The 20,729-nt window shown below is 49.5% G+C and overlaps 2 protein-coding genes across 3 annotated transcripts in view; both read right to left on the bottom strand.

The window, feature by feature from the left end:
* The window catches only part of LOC139346064 (oocyte zinc finger protein XlCOF6-like), a 341,081-nt gene that overhangs the window by 80,272 nt on the left and 240,080 nt on the right, over window positions 1–20,729 (bottom strand). The window lies entirely within an intron of this gene.
* LOC139345713 (glutamate receptor ionotropic, kainate 5-like) overlaps window positions 1–20,729 on the bottom strand; it is a 120,881-nt gene that overhangs the window by 23,267 nt on the left and 76,885 nt on the right. For both annotated transcript variants that reach the window (XM_070984506.1, XM_070984508.1), the window contains exons 2-9: window positions 19,117–19,275; window positions 11,122–11,286; window positions 10,200–10,297; window positions 9,060–9,225; window positions 7,772–7,950; window positions 6,626–6,679; window positions 2,405–2,566; window positions 95–247 (exon numbers count right to left, since the gene is read on the bottom strand). In XM_070984506.1, the coding sequence (XP_070840607.1) occupies window positions 95–247; window positions 2,405–2,566; window positions 6,626–6,679; window positions 7,772–7,950; window positions 9,060–9,225; window positions 10,200–10,297; window positions 11,122–11,286; window positions 19,117–19,225 (1,086 nt within the window). In that variant the 5' untranslated portion in view covers window positions 19,226–19,275. The remainder of the gene's footprint in view (window positions 1–94; window positions 248–2,404; window positions 2,567–6,625; window positions 6,680–7,771; window positions 7,951–9,059; window positions 9,226–10,199; window positions 10,298–11,121; window positions 11,287–19,116; window positions 19,276–20,729) is intronic.

The following is a 20,729-nucleotide window of genomic DNA, read 5'->3' as shown; positions in this document are numbered from 1 at the left end:
CTAACTGTGTCTGTCCATGGGGAAGACAGCCAGCAAGAGCGTGTGTGTGTGTGTGTGTGTGTGTGTGTGTGTGTGTGTGTGTGTGTGTGTTCACCATGCGCAGGTAGTTCATCAGGCTGGTTCCGTGCTGCCAGATGAGCGGAGAGGTGCAGCTCAGCGGTTTCACTCCGATCTCCTGACTGCGGTTCAGCTCCCGCACGGCGCTCACCACCACATGAACGGCGTCGAACATCAGGGCCGACGACAGCTGGAAGACACGGCGGCACCGAGAATTCAACAAACACAGCCAGAAAAGAAAAGTGAAAACAGGCTCCAGCAGCTTCCTGTGTGTTTGGCTTTCACAGAACCAGTTCAGACTGGTTTACGTTGTCCGCCTTCGTTATTACAGAAAGAGAAAATGAGTTTTGCCACAGTTTACAAATTAACCACCAAACTGCTGATTGCAGCGCGTCTACATCACAGACAAAGCTATGCTAAGCTACAGAGCTCTTTTAGCTAACACTTTAGCATAGCATTGGGTCTCTTGGTTTTTGGTCTGCACACCTCCTGAGGGAGATATCTGCGTCTGCAGCTGCTGGACGTTCACTTTCTCCACCTGCTCGTCTGCTGCTCGCTGCAGGGCAGGTGGTGAACGGAGGGTTTATCAGAGCTGGAAACACTGAGACTGAACCAGACAGGAAGCTAAAGCTAGCAGCTGAAAGAGGCTAAAAAGCTCAGCGGAGCTGCAGAGCTGCAGATTATTCTCGGTCACTGGATCGTTCATTGTTCTTCCAAACACCGAGTCCTTTGCAGACGGCAGAGGAGGTGTTTGTTCGTGCTCCTACAGGCGAGGAACGATAGCGCTCCCGCTATCAGTGGCGCTCAGCGTGAGGCTCGTTCGGCTCGGCGATCCTATCAGAGTCTGACGCTCCGTCTGTTTGGTCAGCTGTCAATCAAACTGACACTCCGAGGGAATCAGACCAATCGTACGGAGGCAGAGCTGCGCCGCCTGTCCGCGGCTGATAAAAAAGATGGATGTATGACGAAGCTCTGTCCGAGTGGATGGTTTCGGGGCTGGATGATGATAACTAATTACAGTTTGAGGAGAGAAAGATCGAGGAGGACAGATAAAGGCGGAGACAGTGAAGAGGAATTGGCAGCTCTCACTAATCTGTCAGTTTGGTCCTGCAGCCGTTTCCACGCAGCAGCTTTGAGTCACGCTCAGCTCACGCCCTGTCGGGTCTGTGCTGACCACAGTCAGGATTACACAGCAAGCGCTGGACCTGCAGCTTCTGCTGCCATGGAGGCAGACCAGGTCCAACTGAAGGTGTCCTGAAGTGACACCGAATGAATCCACTGACTGAAAAACGTGGATCTGGTGTGAAGTTTTTTGCTCCATTAAAGATGGAGGTCTTGGTCTTTTCCAATATGTCACCAAAGCCACCATCTTTGTCCGACCTGAACCAAAGCGTCGCTAAATAAACCAAAAGCAGTTCGATTGATATTTGCTTTGTCGTTCGCTGCCAGCAGTCGTTTCGACTGAGACTCTTCATCTGATCATCATGTAATGACCGTAATCATCACAATAATACATTCATTACAATCAAAACAAGCATGTTTACGGCTCCTTCAAGCAGCTTAAGTGAATAAATATGAGTAATAAGCCCCCGGGGGACGTCCTCTGCAGAGATGATGGCGTCTTCAGTGACTGAGACAAACACCATTGTCATCACATTATCTTCATCGCGGCAGACTGCTCAGGTGTGATCGTCTCCGCTCAGCTCTGATTTGTCCTGACAGGTCCTTTAATGACGGAGGAGGAGAAAGACACCGAGGAGGAGTCGCGAAGACTCAACATCAAACCCTCCTCTTCCTCGCTATGTTAAAATATTCAGTAACTGCTGGAGATCAGAACCTCACGTCAGCGCTCAGACGTCATGTGACCTCGACATCATCGATCTTATCTGACAAACAGTTACACAGAATCTGAGCTCGTGAGGAGGAGGCGTGGGCGGAGGAGGAGGTGCAGCAGCAGAGTAACATCCACCGTAATGTGACGTTAAATCCAGATGGAGGGCAGGAAGTGAAAACCGCAACAGACGAGACGGAGGAAAGTTCTTATTGAGCGAGTTTGGATGAAATTATGAGAGAACGGCAGAAACAGAAAGTCAGAACACGTTGGATGAAACTCTGTGCAGAACATCAGCATTTCAAGTGTGTCCTGCCCTCCATCTGCAGATCACGCGTTTTGATTGGTCACACACACTCACCATTGAGCTTATCAGTGGCTCTTTATCAGCCAGTACACAGCATTTCTAAGAACTAACGCTTTATTCTGGGGGTTTCTTACTACGAATAAGTGGTAATGAGGAGGTTATTGAAGGAAAACTCTTGGTTAGAATAAGGTTAGCATGAGCTCTCTCACCGCCGGCCCCGGGTACGGGCTGATGTCGCAGCCTTCCCTCCACGACAGGTTCAGGCTCCTGATGAACTCCAGGTAGAAGGAGTGGCTGCTGTTCAGCATGGAGAAGCCCACGATGTTGGACTGATCGTCCACCACGTCGTCCAGCCGAAGCAGAGGGAAGTCCTGACAGGAGGGGAGAGAAGAAGAAGTTAGGCCTTTCATCTGTGAGGTGACGTACGCCGGAGTCGTGAGATGCAGAAATGAGAACTGTTTAAGATCACAGCAGGAAGAAACTCCCCGACGAGAGATGGATGAAAGAAAGGCAGGAGGAAGAGGAGGACAGAAACAAACGAAGGGCTTGATTGGGGTTTTCTTTTGCAGGCTGTACAACGTCAAGCTCAATCTTTAAATTCAGAGCAGGCTAACAGAGAGACGGCTTTAAAAAAAGATGGACATCAAACACCGGGGAATTTCAAAGAACTTCAAATAGACCTTGAAGGCGCGTCGGTGTCACGCTGCGCTCGGCTGCTGAAACAAACCACAATCAAACTGTTGCTCGGCCTCGGAGGTTTGTGTTTGCTCTGAAACAGATGCTGACGATGAAACATTTAGCTTCAGCTGTGCAGAGCAGAGACTGCAGGCAGAGTCGCTTCAAAGCCGCAAACTACACGCACCCAGCGAACGCCTCGCCGGCCGCCCTCCCCCTGCACCTCCCGACATGAACCATGTGACTCCATCAACACACATCGGCCTCTTTACTGAACGTCAAATCTATCAGAGTTCAGGTGTTTTACAGGACAGGTCAGAATAATTTGTCCTCTGGGGACAATGAATCCATTAAGTCATGAGGTGTTTCAGTGTCATTTGTCTCCTACGTCCTGTCTGTCTCTGAAGGACTGCAGAGGAAAACCAGCTTCAAGCTAACTCAAATAGAGACGTTTGTTGTAACATACCTGTTCTGACCGTCCACACAGGTGTTTTCACTCCAGCTGCCTGATTGGCTAAGCCTGTCAAACTTTCGTCCATTTGTCTCTCCAGGTGGTAGCTTTTGTCATCCATTGGTTTATTTACTTTTCTGTACTTTTGCTAATTGTTTTGTTGCAGTGTTTGTTTTTGTATTCTTCTTCATGTTGTGTTTATGTGCATGCTGTTGTGTCTTTTCCTCTTTAACTGGAGACTGAATAAAAAGAGAACTCGGACAGACGGACAGACGGACAGACGGACGGTCACCCTCCTCTGGCTGCGACTCCAGCGGGGTTAAAAATACTCTGGCACAGAATCTGTCCAGTCAGCAGAAACAGTGTCTGTAAAGGGTACGAGGCGTGGGGGGGGGCCATCGAGTCAAACATCCAGGACACGTTCAAACCCTGGACGCTCTTTTGTCCAGGCGTTTAGCACAGACGCTAACCTGTGTGCGGCTCATTTCTTCACGCCTGAACCTCTCACACACTTCTTTATGTCAGCCTGTTGGAAGCTGCTGCTGTCGTTGTTCTTGTTGTTGCCGGTGCGGCTGCCAGTTGCCAAATCAATTTCAGCCACAGCCAAGTACACTGTCAGCCGGTCGGCCTGCCAGCCGTGACAAAGAGCCGCTGGCTGGAGGAGGAGCGGCGGCGAGGCCGGCGCTGCTGAGGGAGGAAACACTGCGACAGCATCCCAGAAGGACGGCGGCTGGCGATGCGGCGACTGCAGCGCGCTTCAGACAGGACGTTCATTTAGGAAGAAGCAGGTTTCAGCGGCTGAGGAGGGCGGCACAAGGTCAGCCGGCGCTCTCTGAAGAAAGGATGTGACAGCTTCTCTGCTGCAGATTTGTGCCAGTTTCAAAGTGCAATAAGTGAGATTTAGATTCTTTCGTGCCCTTTTCAGGAGAACATGGCCGTCATATATCTGCAGAGGTTTCAGGAGGTTATTGATAAATGCTGTGACTCACTGATTACTTCACCCGCTCTTCTGGCTTCTGGAGCTCACGTCCTGGTTCAGTCGTCAGATTCATGACTCGAGGTCTCAATAAAGTTTGCACACAGTGGTGGAAAGTAACTGAGTACAGGTTTAAGGTACTGAGCTTGAGTATTTCTGCACCACATTCAGAGCGAAATATTGTACTTTTTACTCCATTACATTCATTTTACTGTAAGTTACTGTGACAGCAGAACATGAAGTAGTTAGAATCAGCTGCACCCCCACCCCCACCCCCACCTCCACCCCCACCCCCACCCCCACCAGCATTAATGCATCAGTATAATCTATATGACTGAAATGTGCCGTTCTGCATCACGAGCGCTGATACTTTCAGATGGCATCACTCTGAGGATACGTGTGATCCTGAAGTCAATGAGCTGGAATTTAATGAAGTTAATGTAATGTTTGGTTTGACCCTCATTACTAAAAGGAAGCCTCATTTTCTGTCTGGGTCGTCTCAGCACTGCCGTCGACGAGAGCAACGAGACAGAAAACCTGGAGCTTAAAAAGCATCTTTGTCAGAATATTCAGCAGCTCTGCAGTCGAGGCAAAAAGAGGCTTTTCAGGCAATCGTTCCAGCCGCTGTTGATGGAAAAACACTGGATACTGTGTCTTTAAGAGGTGCACTGAGGTGTTCTTACTCTTAAAGAAGATCTTCTGAGAGTTAAATGTGATTACAGAGCGAGCGTGTTCAGAGAGCAGCTTCACCTCTGGCCTCCTGCTGCTTCTTCCCTGTTTTTCCATCCTTCCTCCTCTCGGACGAGCAGCGCGCCGTCTGTCATCTGAAACCCGCTCGTCTCGTCACAGTCGGCAGAGCGCGTTTCAGGCAAAGTCAAAGGTAGGTCAGAGGCGGCGCTGCAGGTGTGTGTGGAAGTGGAATAATTTGACTTTTGGTTCCTATCCAGGGTTCTGCTGGAGAACGGCGGTTTCGCCCTTGGTTTGCGAGCGTGGCGTGAAGTGCCCTTGTGAACGGCTGCGCTTAAGTCTGCGACACGGTGGCGTTTAGAGACGAGGCGGAGATCGAGACGAGTTATTATCACGCAAAGTCTCATCGCACAAGGGCACGACACCGGACAGTGAAGTTATAATGGTGACAAACGGCGGCGAGGCTGGCATGCAGAGAGGAGGAGGAGAAAGAGGAGAAGAGGAGGAGAGGAGAGAGAGGAGGAGAGGAGAGAGAGGAGGAGAGGAGAGAGAAGAGAGACAAGGAGAGGAGGAGAGGAGAGAGAGGAGGAGGAGGAGAAAGAGGAGAAGAGGAAAGACAGGGGAGAGAGGAGGAGAGGAGAGAGAGGAGGAGGAGAGGAGAGAGAGGAGGAGAGGAGAGAGAAGAGAGACAAGGAGAGGAGGAGAGGAGAGAGAGGAGGAGGAGGAGAAAGAGGAGAAGAGGAAAGACAGGGGAGAGAGGAGGAGAGGAGAGAGAGGAGGAGGAGAGGAGAGAGAGGAGGAGAGGAGAGGAGAGAGAGGAGAGGAGAGGAGAGGAGAGGAGAGGAGAGGAGAGGAGAGGAGAGGAGAGGAGAGGAGGAGACGAGAGGAGAAGAGAAGAAGAGGAGGAGAGGAGAGAGAGGAGGAGGAGAAGGAGAGGAGAGAGAGGAGGAGAGAGAGGAGGAGAGGAGAGAGAGGAGAGGAGAGGAGAAGAGAAGAAGAGGAGGAGAGGAGAGAGAGGAGGAGAGAGAGGAGGAGGAGGAGAAAGAGGAGGAGAGACAGGGGAGAGAGGAGGAGAGGAGAGAGGAGGAGAGGAGAGAGAGGAGAGAGAGGAGAGAGAGGAGAGGAGAGGAGAGGAGAGAGAGGAGGAGAAGAGAAGAAGAGGAGGAGAGGAGAGAGAGGAGGAGGAGAAAGAGGAGAAGAGGAGGAGAGACAGGGGAGATAGAGGAGATATACCGCAGCCAGCGGGTGAGGGGAGGGAGGAGGAACTGATGAAACTGTGACACCTGAGGGGTTCAGACTTAAGGATGGTGCAGGAAGAGTGACAGAGATAAAAAAAGAAAGAAAAGAGGATAGAAGGACAAAGAAGGAGATAAAAGTGTGGTTAAAAAAAAGGAAAAAAGAGATGGAAAGAATGAGAAAAGGAAAGGACAGAAGTTTAGGAAAGAAACAAAAATAATGGAATGAAAGACAAAGAAAGAAGAATGGAAGAGGTCAGAGGAGAAGAAGAGAGGAAAGAAAGAAACGAGAATGAGCAGAGAAAGGACAGCAGAGGAGAAGAACAGGCGCAGAGCAGGACATGACAGAAGAGGACGAGATGTAGGAGGAGGATGATGGACAGTGTGATGAAGGCTCGGCTCTTACCATGGTGGTGAGGATGTACTTGTAGAAGGCGGACGTCATCCCGAGCTCGCTGGCCTGCAGGAGAACCAGAAGAAGAACAAACTACCATCAGCGCCCCTAAACAGGAAGTACACCTCCTCAACCTTTGAGGAAACACGAGGAGGCACAGTTCATCAGAATGAACCGTCTGCTCCAGCCCGACACTCACTTCCTGTCTCAGCCTCCTTTTTCTCACAAACCTGCTGAAGCTCAACCGTTCACTCAGAGGCAGGCTGGGATTTGAACCAGCAACCTCCCACACAGAAAGCCTCAGACCATCTGTTATTAGTCCATTAACCAGCCACACGCTGTGAGCCTGACTCTGCCTGCAGGAGCTGAGCTGTACACACAAACATGACGAGTTACTCAGCGGTTTTATTCTGTATTCAAAACTTCTCAGACCTCCAAGGTTACCGGGCACAGAGCGAAATTACAACCTGCCAAAAGCTGCTAGATTTAGTTTGGGGCTGTAAAGTCTGTCGACTCCACCGGCCAGTTTGGCAGGAAACCAGGCTGCGAGCGAAGGTCCCGCTCTGCTCCGTAAACACCACAGAGGAAGAAAGAGACAAACAAAGGCGGAAATAAAGACGTGTCAAACAGACAGAGGAGCAGTGCTGAGATTTCATTTTCAGCAGCTTCTCTTTATTTCAGGTGAGGCTGAAACATGGACGGACACAGGACGTCGGAGTAAACGCAGGTCCACGAGGAACACGTCGATGGACGTCTGAGTGGAACCAGTCTTAGTCTGTAATAATCAATATTTAATGGTTTTGTTCTTCCTTTTTCTCATATTTGCTGATGACACACTGAGCACAGTGATGGAAGAAGAACTGAGATCTTTCCCTCAAGTAAAACTAGCAGTACTGCAGTGTACGAACCTAAAAGTACGAGCATTAACAAAATACTTAAAAGTAAAAGTATCTTACAGAACGGCCCCTTTCAGAATAAGATAAACTGGCTGATGTAAAGCACGTCACTCCGTGAAGTCGCCTCAGACACTGCGTTTAAAAACCGTGAACACTGACGTTAAAAATGGAAATACTCGAGGGGACTGGAGTTCATATTGGCACTCCAGTTCCCATGATGCTTTGGGTAATGTAAGCAGGAGGCGTGTGGGGGCAGCCTGACCTTCCTGAGGATGTGGTAGGAGATGGAGGCGTTGGCGTCGATGATGATGGTGGCCACTTTGTCGTCGCGGATCTCCTTCAGCAGGGGGGTGGGGTCCAGGCTGTCGTCCAGCATCCGCACCGACAGCGTGTCCCTGGAGATGAGGAAGCGGTGGACCAGCTCCTCCAATCGCAGCAGGCCTGAGGGGGCGGAGTCAGGAATCAGGAAGTGTGATGGTACACACCTCATAAAACACTACACCTGTGAGGACGACGTCTCCTCCTCGTCCTCCTCACAGGAGTCTGATTCAGTCGTTAGTACAAATCTAATTTACATTTAATTCAGAGGGAAATCATTCTGCTTTGTTTCATTTCTAAAACATTTCCTGAGTAACTCTGAGAAGAGGCTGCTGCTCCTGGATCATCTCAGCGTTAATATTCACAGCCGGTCGTCCTCCCGTCTCGTTCCCTCGTCTGGCCGTGACAGACGCAGCTAATCGGCGCCATAAAGCGTTCATCACGGCGCCGCTGTCTTTAACGGCCTGACAGCAGCGCTCACGGCAACAACGGCGGCCTGTTAAACAGCACGGCTAACAGGGCGAGGATACGGCTGAACGCTGAGAGTCTGCAACAGAGCGGAGGGGCGTTAAAGCAGCAAGCTGGGGCAGCACAGCCGGGCGGGAAGACCGAGGAGGAGGAGGAGAGACTACAGCGGCCGTGATGAGTGAATGAGTTAAACTTCAGACAGAACAGAGAGCCTGATGATCGGCATCAAACACGCGTCACAAACAGACTCAATGTTTCCGTCTTTGACCTCATTCCACTTTACTTTTCACTCCTCTTTCACATCATTTTCCCTCTCTTCACCCCGTCCACATTATCCCAACGTGGCATTAGAAAGTCCGCCTGCAGCCCTCTTTGAAGGAGAGAGCCACACTTTGCGATTTGACACCACCTGCTTTCAAACAGCAGTTTGAAGGCCGAGCCTCAAACCGTCTGAAGACTGCAGCGTCTGGAAAAGTGCTCGGTGTGAAGAAAGCCCAGCTGCTCCCCGCGCAGCACATTCAGCCACTCAGCACTTCTGCGAGTATCTAATACAGCGCTGAGCGATGGAACATCCAGAGGCGAGCAGATAAACATGAGTAATGAGTCAGGAGCTGAGCCGAAGCTCCTGAACTTACCAGAGAGGAAAAAACCTGGTGAGGAGGACGGATAAAAGCACGCAGAGAGCAGCCAGAAGCAGAGCCACAGCGGCCTCAGAGGCAGAGCTGAAGCATCACACACTCACACACACTCACACACACACTCACACTCCGCTTTGGCGCAGATGAGGCTGGCCGTCGGGTAGCCGAAGGAGCGCAGGATGGACCCGATGGCCAGGCTCAGGTCCTCGTTGCTCGGGTAAAGCGTCACCGAGGCGAAGCGAAGGTACGGCAGCTTCGGGGTTTCCTCTGGTCCGATCTTCACGTGAGGGATCTGAGGGGAGGGGAGGACATCAAGGAGCAAACGTCACGAAGCAGACTTCAAATCAAATCACAGCTTTAATCAGACGCTCGCTGATAATCCAGACTTTGTTCAGCTTCAAAAAGAAAACCTGAAAATGGAACAAAGCGTCGATCGTCAGCCGTATTAGAGAAGTGTTTCATGTGGAGTCACAGCGTGTGTTCACCAGCTGAAGCAGGACTTTTAAATTTTCAGAAGGGGAAGTGTGTCTAAACTCCCCAGCTGACATCAGATCTTTAGGTTCAACAGATCATTTTTGGCCTGTCGGTGGCGCTAAAGGGAAGGTCAGAGGTCACCACATTCATGAAGGGTCTTCATACGGGGTCCATGAACCTGAACGTCACTGTACAGATGAACCCTCACCTGCCTGTGGACTGGAGGGACCCGGACTCGTTGAGGACTTTTCCCACTAACCAGAGAGACTCAGAGTTTTGAAGCGTCTCTGTTTCAGTGTAAACTCCACAGAGCAAAGACCCTGAGACCGACGCTGTCTCCATTTCAAATGAGGGACAAATTGAAAATGAATCACGTCAGTGATGAGTGAAAAATGAGGTCAGAGGCCGGACGTCTGATCCGGCGCTCAGCGGTTCAGCCTGCGTTCACACCTGCAGGGGTTTGAACAGTAAACTGTAATTAGCTCAGCCGGGCTTCACTCTGATCTAAGAGCTTATCTGAAATCCAGGCAGAGAATCCCATAATGTGAGAGCTGTCAGACGAAGACATCAGGACGAAGAGGACGGAGACGGACTCGTGTCGGTTAAACGGGAGTTTAAGAAGCTGCCTGAGACTTCAGCAGCCTCACGTCAGCGCGCCTGTCCTCAACATGGGCGCGTTTAAAGACGAGCGGACGGATGAAGATGAACAGTTCTCGCACTTTAATCGGGGGTGTCCATGTCGGCGTGCGCACGCTGTGACAGCACTGACGCTCTGAGGGTCATGTGACTCACCTCTTTCTCTCCACAGATGTGACTGATGGTGGAGCCGGAGGCGGGGCTGGAGGCGGGGCCAATCACGGCGACCACGCCCTTCGGCAGGATCTGACACACTGAAACAGACAAAAACAGGAGGTTTGTGTTCGCGTGCAGCAGCTGATGATCCGTTCAGCCTGCGTCTCCTGATTAATCTGAACTATTACAATATTCTCGCTCTGGTTTTGGTCCTGAGGGAAAAATCTGCCTCTCAAAACAAAAACTGCTTTTATTTTCAGATTTCTGAATGACACAGAAAGAAAAGGTGCTTCTCATTTTTCATTCAGGTGTCCGTAAAGTAAATCGTTAAATTTTAGAGTTTCTAAAAATGCGTGTGTGTGCGTGCGTGCGTGCGTGCACGCACAGGAAACATTAACTGTCTCCACTGGGAAGTCTGTCTTTGTGCCGCTGGCGGTTCATAATCAATAAACATCCACAGCAGGTGCTCGTGCAGGACGCTGCGAGCCTCCCGGGCTCGATGACCTCCGCGTGACACCGAAACTACACCCTCTGAATCTGTAAGACACCGCCATCGTCCTTCTGTCCTCTGTCTGCTTCCATCATGTTTGAGCTGAAACTCATCAACTGAACAGTTTCTGAACCAGTTTAACTCAAACTGACACAGAACTTTTCTGTCCTCAGGAGCAGAAACGCGCCTTTGGCCGATCAGGAAGCTCATAGAAACACCAAAAACATGAAAATGGGAGATGTCCCGGTGGAAACTGGTGGGATGTCTTCAGGTATTTGTTCAGGTGGTTGAACTGTGTGCACCTGCTGCTCAGCTGACCTGCCTTGTTAAATAAAGGTTTTACCGCTGCTTCCTCACCTGTCAGAGCAAAGAGCGGCGTCGCTCACGGCCACACGATGAAGAAGAGAAAACGAAGGACAGGACAGGACTTACTGGTGTCGGTGGTATCGTACTGGGAGTCCTTCTGCAGCTCGTAGACGTCCACCTCCACCCTCGCCTGGGACGGGCCGTCCATCAGACTGTTGATGTTCTCCCTCGCCAGAGCCAGCGCCAGACGCTCGCCGCGACCGCACACTGACTGGTCATCCAAAATGGCCGCTGGTGGGAGAAAAGGTTGAGAAGTGATGAGCAGAGAGGATCATGACGAGACCTTCATCATCACTAAAATCCAACATCATCATTAACTGGAACGTCACGTTCTTCAGCAGAGGTTACAACGTTCACCAGCCGCCTCAACACACGTGAGCATTTACACTTCACGATACCAGTACACACAGTTAGTACTGCACTGAAGTACAACACTGAGTTTATACAATTCAACAGAGCTCAAGATGAACGCAGCGTGTGTGTAGTCAGTGTGCAGTCAGTGTGCAGTGTCTCCTCCCCGCTGACTCGCCCGCTTTGAAAATCAAGCACGCTGAAAAAGGCGAGTGCGTGATCGTGAACAACGCAGACGCACTCAGACGGCAGGTGACCAGCAGGTGACCAGCAGGTGACCAGCAGGTGAATCACCTCTGCTGCTGCTGCCTGATCTGAGGACCAGATCTGATTTTCATGACCTGATCTGCAGCCTGTTTAGATGTTTTCACGGTGTAATTCATCCTTCCTCGGTTCCGTGTTTGAGCCGCACGCCGCGGAGCAAAGACAGCGAACAACGAGCCGGAGAATCAAAGCGAATATGCTGCTGAGGCTCAGTAACAAGCAGAGAGTCTGCCGCCGCTGCCGGCGCTCGCTCTGGATTTGATTTGTGCTCCTTAAATAATTAACGCCTCTCGGGGCGAACTGGGGGCGATTTATCGTGTCCTTCCTCAGAAAGACTGTTGTGGATTTTTGCAGTTTAGGAAACCACAAAGCGAGCCAGATGGTTCGTGTTGAGTCAGCTGAGCTCTCTGTGTCGTCGTGGAGTGAAACTCCTCAGAAAGACCAACATTAAAGAAACATCAGAGTCTGCTTCACCCACATCTGCATGCAACACGCGTCGTCCCCTCTTAGGACACCTCTGTCTTTAGCAGCAGGAGTACTTCAGAGGTACTGAGAGTTAAAGAAGATGAAGCCTGTGCGCTGAATATCGAGCTGCAGCCGGTTAGCTTAGCTTAGCATTAAGACTGGAAACAAAGGGAAAAGCTAGCTGGTCTCTGTCCAGAGGTATCAGGCTGATGTGTGATCACTGACATGTTGGAGGGACGAGATTTCCACCTGACAACAACCTGCTGGATGTTCAAGATGAACTGTGAGTGAGCTGAGGCTGCAGGAGTTTCCCTCGGAGACGGCGAGCAGAAGAAGAAAAGCCTCAAATCTGCATGCTGGAACAGCCGAAGAGAAACCCCCTGCTCTATGCGCTGTGCTGTTCTTTGTCTTATTGGAAAGAGACGATGCCTGTTGGAGCCTAAACAGACAGAGAGGGAGAGCTCAGTGGCTTCCCACAATCCCCGGCGCTCAGATGGAGGGAGGGAGGGAGGGAGGGAGGAGGAGGATGAAGATGAGAGGGGAGATAAAGAGTCTTCTTCAGCAGCCTCAACAGTGTTCAGACACTATCTGTGTTTACACAATAACTGGTTCTCTGGGTCACTGCAACCCCCCCCCCCCCCCCCACACACACACGCACACACACAGAGCCAGGTTAACGACAGAGAGAAGTAATCACAGACGGACCCGCCTCCTCCTACATTTTCACTGTATGACACACGTATGATGGAAGCGACGCGCAGCTCATTTTGTGAACTTCTTCAGATGAAATGATTCGCTCTTCTTCTTCTTCTGCTGTTCTGTCCCTGGGAGCTGAGAGCACGCCGACGCCTCCGTCTCCTGCTGTGACCCTATTTGTTGCGCGTCACGATAAACTTGTGTTGTGCGTTTCATCCCTCGCTCTGTGTTTCCTGTGAATTACCTCCTGACAGCCCTGTTTACCATCTCTGAGCTGTAAAACAAGCTCCACTCAAATTTAATATCAAATTATGCCGTTTCAACTTCACTTTGCCCCGGTGGCAAACGCCTTCGCTTTCCCGCCCGCCGGTGCAGAAACGTCATCTTGTATTTATGTATTTAGGAGGTCGTAGAGCGCCGCCGCCGCCACGCGTTTTGTTCTCGATTTAACCTGAGACACGACCATAAAGCTCCTTTTATCGAGGCAGATGGAGCTCTGCAGGCTGAGTTTATTTCACCCCTGGAGGCGGTGCAACTTCAGGAAAGCTGACTAACAGGTTTTCTTGTCACTTCCCACCTGCGAGCTTCATGCGTCTGACATTCTTTGATACGATATGGACTCCGGGGGCCGCAGGTAGGTCGACAGATTCAACGAGACGAAACAAAACGGAGGATAAAACGACAACTGGCTCGTGGGCCCGGAGTCACGGCGCTGCGGTCCTCTGGTGGCTGATGTCCTTTCAGAGACAAACAGCTGCTCTGAGCCGGCCGGAGACACGCTGACGCTGTTCCCACCCAGACGACATAAAGTCAGGCTGAGGTGGAGAGCGGCGGCGTGGCGGCAAACCGCTCCCTGAAGAATTCAGTTCCTCTTGCAGGTAAACAAAGAGGTGAGAGCTCGGAGACGACTGATCACTCATCCATCTTCTCTGAGTCTGAGTCCTTTCATGTTGGCAAGTTTTAACCTCCACATTAAGTCTGAGTATTTCAGTCACGCTAGCGATGTGGCGCCCGGCTCGGCAGTCTCAAATATCTCTACAACTGGTTGGACTGCCATGAAACTTGGTTCAGAGATTCATGCTGCCCTCAGGATGAACTTGTTCACCTGCTTTCAGGAAGTTGTTAGCGAGGCGGCAGCTACCTGGACGGCAAATATGAAAAAATGGACCTGAAGGGAACCTCAGGTCAGGAGTTCATCTCATCTGAAGACATCTGAAGAGTTCACAATGAAAGCTACATTAACGACAGCTACATTAAGACTGGAGCACGTCACAGTGTTCAGTAATTCAATTCAATTCAATATTCCTTAATTAGTCCCGCAAGGGGAGATTCCAGTTTACAGCAGCACCACTAAAGTGGATAGAGTAGTTTAACAAGTGCATGCAAATTAAAAACAATAGGTATATACAACAGAGAGGAATAAAAAATAAAAGTCATCATAAAGTAATGCAGTTACTTTTTTAATGAGGTAACTAGTTATTGTAACCAATGTTCAGCACTGCTAATCACATCACTGATACCAATGTCTTCAGATTATTGATTAAGCTAACGCTAACGCTGCACCCACACGAAGTGTTGAAGGCTGCTCTGAACTCATTCTCTGCCCACAGGATCCAAGTCTCCCCGTTTTCAAACCCTAAATATCCAAACCGTTTGATATTTAGGAGTTGAAAGGCGATTAAATATTGAGCAGAAACCTGCAGCAGTGCTCTCCACGTCTGTCAGATCGGTTCAGATTTGAAAATCCTGTCGTGAGCACAGATGTAAAACCACTGGAAGAAAGTCTTGTCAAAGTGACAGAAAATGACAACTTTCCATTTTTCTTCTCTTTTTACATTTCATTTGATTTCAGTCATTTGTTTATTTCCTTGTCTGATTATCAGTCTTTGTGTGCGTGTTTGCGACCTTTGGCTTGGAGCCGGTGGCTTTAACGGCTCAGAGGTCGCACAGAGGCGAACAAAGTTTCCTCCACCGAAGGATGAAATTGATATTCAGTTCGGGTTTTTCTCCAAAATGAGACATTTGCCTTTTGAAATAAAAACTGACACCTTCACTTACAAAATGAGTTGTGTCCCAAATTTGAAAAATGTACTTTAAGCTCTTTTTTAAAGGATTAATGTTAGAGCCGTCCTGCGGTGACAAACTGCCTTCGCACACCAGCTTCTCTGTAGTTTAGAGATATTTATTGATGAACTTAAGCTAATGAATCCTTCACAGTGACTGATAGCACAGGTAGAGATCATTCACGGAGGTTTTTATCTGCAGCTGAAGGACACTGATGCTGCTGAATTGTTAAAATCCTTCACTACAATATTTATGCACTTGACTTGATTTTTAATCCTGCCAGAGGAGGAAGTATCTGCACGCTGATGAAGATTTATTTCAGACTCTCTTGATTTTCAACACTATAAATCACCGCTTTGCGTCAGTGCACAGGGTGGACACAATAATATGAACAGCTGTGCAATGCAATCCTCACCACGGCGAGCTTCACTCAGACTTTTCTGCAAAATTGTTAAACTGGATGTCAAAGTTTGCGCTGTTCATCCCAAAGAGCGTTTCCTCTCTCTCGCTGGCCATGTTTGCAGCCGTTTCATAGATGTCTTTTTATGATGGAGGTCTATGGGGAAAACGGGATCTTGTCATAATTCAGACTCCTCACATGGTTCCCACCTCTCTTGATATGGTCTGACCACTATTATTTGTTTCTGTTTAAAAATTAGATGTGTTCAATCTCGTATCTGCATATGAAGCTGGAGCCAGGATGTAGCTAGCTTAGCTTAGCACGAGGAACCAAATCTCCACAGGTTGACAAGCCTCCCTGAAGTCACTGCACCTGGCTGATGTTCGTCATTTTGACATCACAAAACTCCACCTTAAAGGGAAACTCCAGGTTGTATAAATACTTTAGCGTGGCAGAGGAAGCCACGTGAAGTCTGCTGAATGTCCTCAGGTGATGTCTCTCGAGTCAGCATCGGTTAAAAACTACAAGTATGAAGCTGGATCAAATCTGCTGGTGTGAAGTCAGACCTCTGCAGCTGCTGCTCACCTCTGCTACGGGCTGCACGCGACGTTAGCCACTACTAGCAAAACACACCGAAAACTCTGACTTAAACTGTTAAGTTGCATTGTGGGTAATGTAGGCACCACGTGATGTAACTTCTCTAACTGTGCATCACGAGTCCAACATTGGCACACACCCACTGCCATGCTAAGCAGTTAGCAGGACAATGCTAGCACTTAGCATTCTGTGCCTCAGTGCAGCGTCGCAGAGCTGCTAGCATGGCCGCAGACGTATGACTTTGCTGAAATGGAGTTGAAGAAGTTTTTTGGCCCTTCAGACGTAAAGTCAATCAGCACTGTCTGCTCTTCCTCTGCAGCGGTGACGTCTTCGTCAACCTTCTGATACCCAGACCGACTCCTGATTGTCTCTGCTCCGCTATCAACATCTTTGAACACTAATTGGTATCTGACTGGAATTTATTGACCTGTGAGCCGGTGTGGCGGCTCGGCCGGAGACCTGCAGCATGAACACAAAGTTGCTGTAATTACAGCCACCGTTGGTGATCTCATCTGGGTCGTCTCTCAGCGTGACGGCGATGAATCTGCTCATTAAACGTATGTGATTGATAATTAGAGCTGAATCATTCTTGTTTGTGATTTGATTGCTGCTCATGTGAAGTGCTGGTTATAATTGCATCCTTGTTTCCACCGATAAGAGGTTGTCTGAGGACACAGTCTGTGGAGATCTGGTGATTCACTGGAACTCGTCCTTTGTTAGAAGATGAAGTTTGAGTGTTTGGCTGCTTTGGTGCAGGTTTGTGACTGTACTGGGCAAAGGGAGATCGCTGGCATCATCACTGTTTTCACTCTTTCGCTCTCCTAACGTCACTGGGTTCATTGATCTGTTTGAAGTTGGGCTGCGATAGACACTGACAGACAGATGGCTCATCCAATCACCTGCCAGGTACCGTCTGAAAGCGTTTCCACGGACGACTTCTCAGATGGTTGTGTGTGATAAACCCTGTGGAGCGTCGGGTTAGGGAGGAGCGTCTGTGGTGAAAGAGGAAGAAGGAGACGCAGCAGAGTGTTATTGGTTCAGATTATTGTTGAGACCGACGGTCGTCTGGTGTTTGGTTACCTGTCCGCAGGACAAACTGTACCAGACTTTTGACTGCTGGCACTTTCCCACCACCAGCCGATCCTTGAATGACAAAAACACCTTCACACAGTCATTTTTATTCCTCCGCTACTGAATCATGGACCTTGAAAATCTGGTTATAGCTGAGTGTGTTGGAGTGGAACTAAATTAGATTTTCCAGCACCTAGAGAGAGAAATACAGCTAAAAGGAAACATTCACGCACCTGAGCGCGGACAAAAAGTATTTTTGGCTGAATCTAAACACAGATACTGTTGTCTCGTGGTTGATCGGTTGTTTCTTTTTGTTTGTTTTACAAAAGCAGTTTTCTTTCCTCAGTTTGAGTCTGGCCTATTTACTCCATAATGACTCAAATCAGCGCTCATCCTGTTAAACGTGTGTTAAGTTTATTCAACCTATTTTAACCTGATTTCATTAAACGTAACGTTGAGAAAAACAGATTTAAGGGTTCAGTGGGAACCAATGCGCTTGGAGCTGACAGCCACAGACAGGAAGTTCAGAGACGGACGAACGCGTCGCTGGTTTGACTCTGCATGGTGACGATTTGCTGACATAAAACCACAGAATAAAAGCAGCCGTTTCCTTTAAACTTGAGGTGAAATTCGTTAAATTGAACTCTTTAAAGACGAATCATATTTTTCTCTTCATAAATCAATCGTGCTGAATTCACTCTTTCATCTCCATGATGTCATCTGCGAGGGTGAACTGTGACTTCTGCTATTTTCACTGGAACTCCACTCACGTGACATAAAAGCGCCATGTGTGTGTGTGCGCGAGTGTGTGTGTGTGTGTGTGCGTGTGCGAGCATTAGAAAGCTGTTATAAATGGAGGAGTGAAAGGTGAGCCATTACACATCGCCAGTCGACCTGGTTGCCATGGCAGCTCGCATGTAGTAAGTGCCCGCCGGTTGTGCTGGAGGCCGGCGTGATAAAAGCAGCGGCGGGGATTTGAACTGAGGGCCATCAGGGCTGAGAGATGAACATGAGAAGAAGCCTTATCTGCTGCGAGGAGAGAGCTGAACTTTCACTTCCAGTGTTAAGTCTCCGCTTTTGCTGGAGCTAATCTTCCTCTGCGGCGCGTGATGGGAGCAGGAAGTGAGAGGCCATCGCAGAGTGGCGCTCGGGCCGGATCGTGCAGGCGAGTCACGGAGGCGCTCCCTGATCCGGCTCCTGCCCAGTATATCTGCGCCTACAAATGATCCAACCTGGGACGGAAACAAAACGAGGAGCGAAGGAGAGGAAGTGGAAACGGCGAGCGAGCGGCGGAGACAAAGGGAAGCCTCGAGGGGCTGGCGAAACGGCAAACAAAGCAAACAGATAGTGTGAAGGAATCAAGATGGCAAACAGAGACAGAGGTGGGTGGCGAGAGGAGAAACAAAACGAGAAGGGAGCGCAGGAGGAGGCACAAAAACAACAAGACGGAGGAGTAACGAGTGAGGAGGGGCGTGTAAAAATAGAGGCGATGCAGAGGAGTGTTATCTGTACACACGTTCAAACAGCACAGAGGACGATTAATACGGAGAATGGAGTTCAAACACAGAGGGATTCTGGGTAAAAAGCAGCTGTGATGGCTGAGGGCCTCGTGTCGTCTAAAAGCCCCCTCCCACACCCGATAAAGACCTGAGTAAACAGAAACATCAGGATGCTGCTGTCCTCCCGTTCTCAGCTTAACGACAGACTGAGGCCCTCCGGTCAAAATACTGCAATATTTATACACGCGCAGTATTTCAACTGGCTGTCGGTCTCGATGTTTGAGGAAAAGCTGTATTGAGGTCCAGCGAACACAAACCGAACATCTCCTACAGCTGCAGCTTCACATTAAGAGCATTTAACTGACCACTCGGCTTTTATTTTGAAGTGGTCACAGGAAATTAACTGTGGTTATCAGTGAGACCGACACTGAGCGCTGTCGTCCAACAGAAACGCATCTACAAGACGAGACAGCGGCCATTTTCTGACAGCGGATCGGCTTGACATGTGACAGGAAGCAGGAAGTAACTGTAATAAATTCACCAATCACTGTAAAGATACTTCAGTTTGGAACATGGAGTTTAAAACTCTAAAGGTTCTCCGTGCTGCAGAAATGTGGACACTGGACTCGAAGGCGTCACAGTGACGGTACTCACCCATCCGGACGGCAGAGAGGGTGTTGGCCTGGCTGAAGGAGAGCGGTGCCATGGTCAGCAGCAGGACGACGACGTAAATCGACAGCAGCAGTGCTGGCAGAGCCGGCATCTTCCACTGCTCCTCATGGAGAATGGTCTGCTGGCCGCCTGTACCGCCACCTGCAGGACAGGAGGAGTCATGACTGCTGCATCCACAATAATCTCCCACAGGTCACATATTCAGCTTTCAGTCTGCAGGTAGAATCAACCTCTGCCACATCTGTTCACCCACACCTCAGCCTCAGCCTGTAAAAACTCACCCAGACATCAAACCAACATGCAGCACAACGTCTGTCCCCGCACAGTAACACCGCTCATGAGCACGCCGTCATTTTAGTTACAGAAACATTTGGTACATTTGACGTGTTAGCACCGACTCCACGCTGTCAAAATAAGACTCACACTGAAGAGAAATCAGCTTTTAAAGAAACAACAACCAGGAGCAGCAGCAGGTGTGATGCTAGCAGCTGCTAGCTTGTTTCTGTTCGTAGCATTAGCGACCAGGCTAGGGAAACCTGACATTTTCAGCATAGATTAGCGAGCAGGCTGCTAGCTTGAAGGTTGTTGTTTGGTAACAGTAAGGTGTTCGCAGGTGTTTTCACTTAGTTCAAGCTCTCCTGAGGACTCCGAGGTGTCAATCAAGCATTCATACATGCTGTTAAGTTTTCCTGCACCTGTTCAGGTCGGACATGTGACCTTATCCTTCTTATTGAGACCAAGGCGGCGTCCTTCAGGCTGATAAAATGCAGTCAAAGCTGCGTTTCATTGGGGGGAAACATGTAAAGGACAGCTGGTCTTCATCAGAAAGCAGTCCAGCTGATCGCAGCTTCAACCAGCTGAGACTCTGCAGAGGACGCAGACGTCCCCATGCTGAACACTGACTGGCTGCAGTCTACAGGCTTGTTGTTTGTCAGCTAAAAGAGGACAAAGAAGAAGAGATTCGGTCCTTTGTCTGTTATCCAGGTGTTTCACAGGGGATGAAGAACAACCTGTGAGACAGCTTAGTGTGAGACAGACAGAGACGAGGCAGACGGAGAAGACGAGAGACCGAGACGAGATGCGGAAATGAGAGGGAGAAAGATGCATGAGAGACAGGAAGAGGAGAGAGAGAGGAGGGAAAGGCTTGAAAGAAAAGGACAAAAGTGTGCGAGAGATCAGGAGACGATCACATGTTGCAGAGAGAGAGAGATTTAAAATGGCTGAGCGAGGGAGCGTGACGAAACGAGTCCAAATCTTCAAAGTAGATTAGAGCGACTGAAGCGAGATTTTTTCATTAGCGGGCGTCTGTGTGTGTGTGTGTGCGTGTGTGTGTGTGTTTTACATGTTTGCATCACTCAGAGCATCAACACAGTGAGCGCAGAGCCTGACAAACATCCACCGCTGTTCAATCCCATCATGCAACTGCTTCCTCTCTTCACCTGTGCGCGGACACGATGCTCCTCTAACATGGCAGCAGCACGCTCTTGATTTGTTTAACCCGCCCCTCGCTAAATGTTTATCGCCGCCCTGCCAATGAGGCGTCCCACATGAATTTAAATGAGATCCCAAATGGAATTTAAATTGGCTCGGGTCGA

This window comes from Chaetodon trifascialis, chromosome 17, assembly GCF_039877785.1.
Source record: "Chaetodon trifascialis isolate fChaTrf1 chromosome 17, fChaTrf1.hap1, whole genome shotgun sequence".
NCBI classification, from domain to species: domain Eukaryota; kingdom Metazoa; phylum Chordata; class Actinopteri; order Chaetodontiformes; family Chaetodontidae; genus Chaetodon; species Chaetodon trifascialis.
Note: the sequence above shows the minus strand (reverse complement) of the source record. Positions and strands in the feature narration are given on the sequence as shown.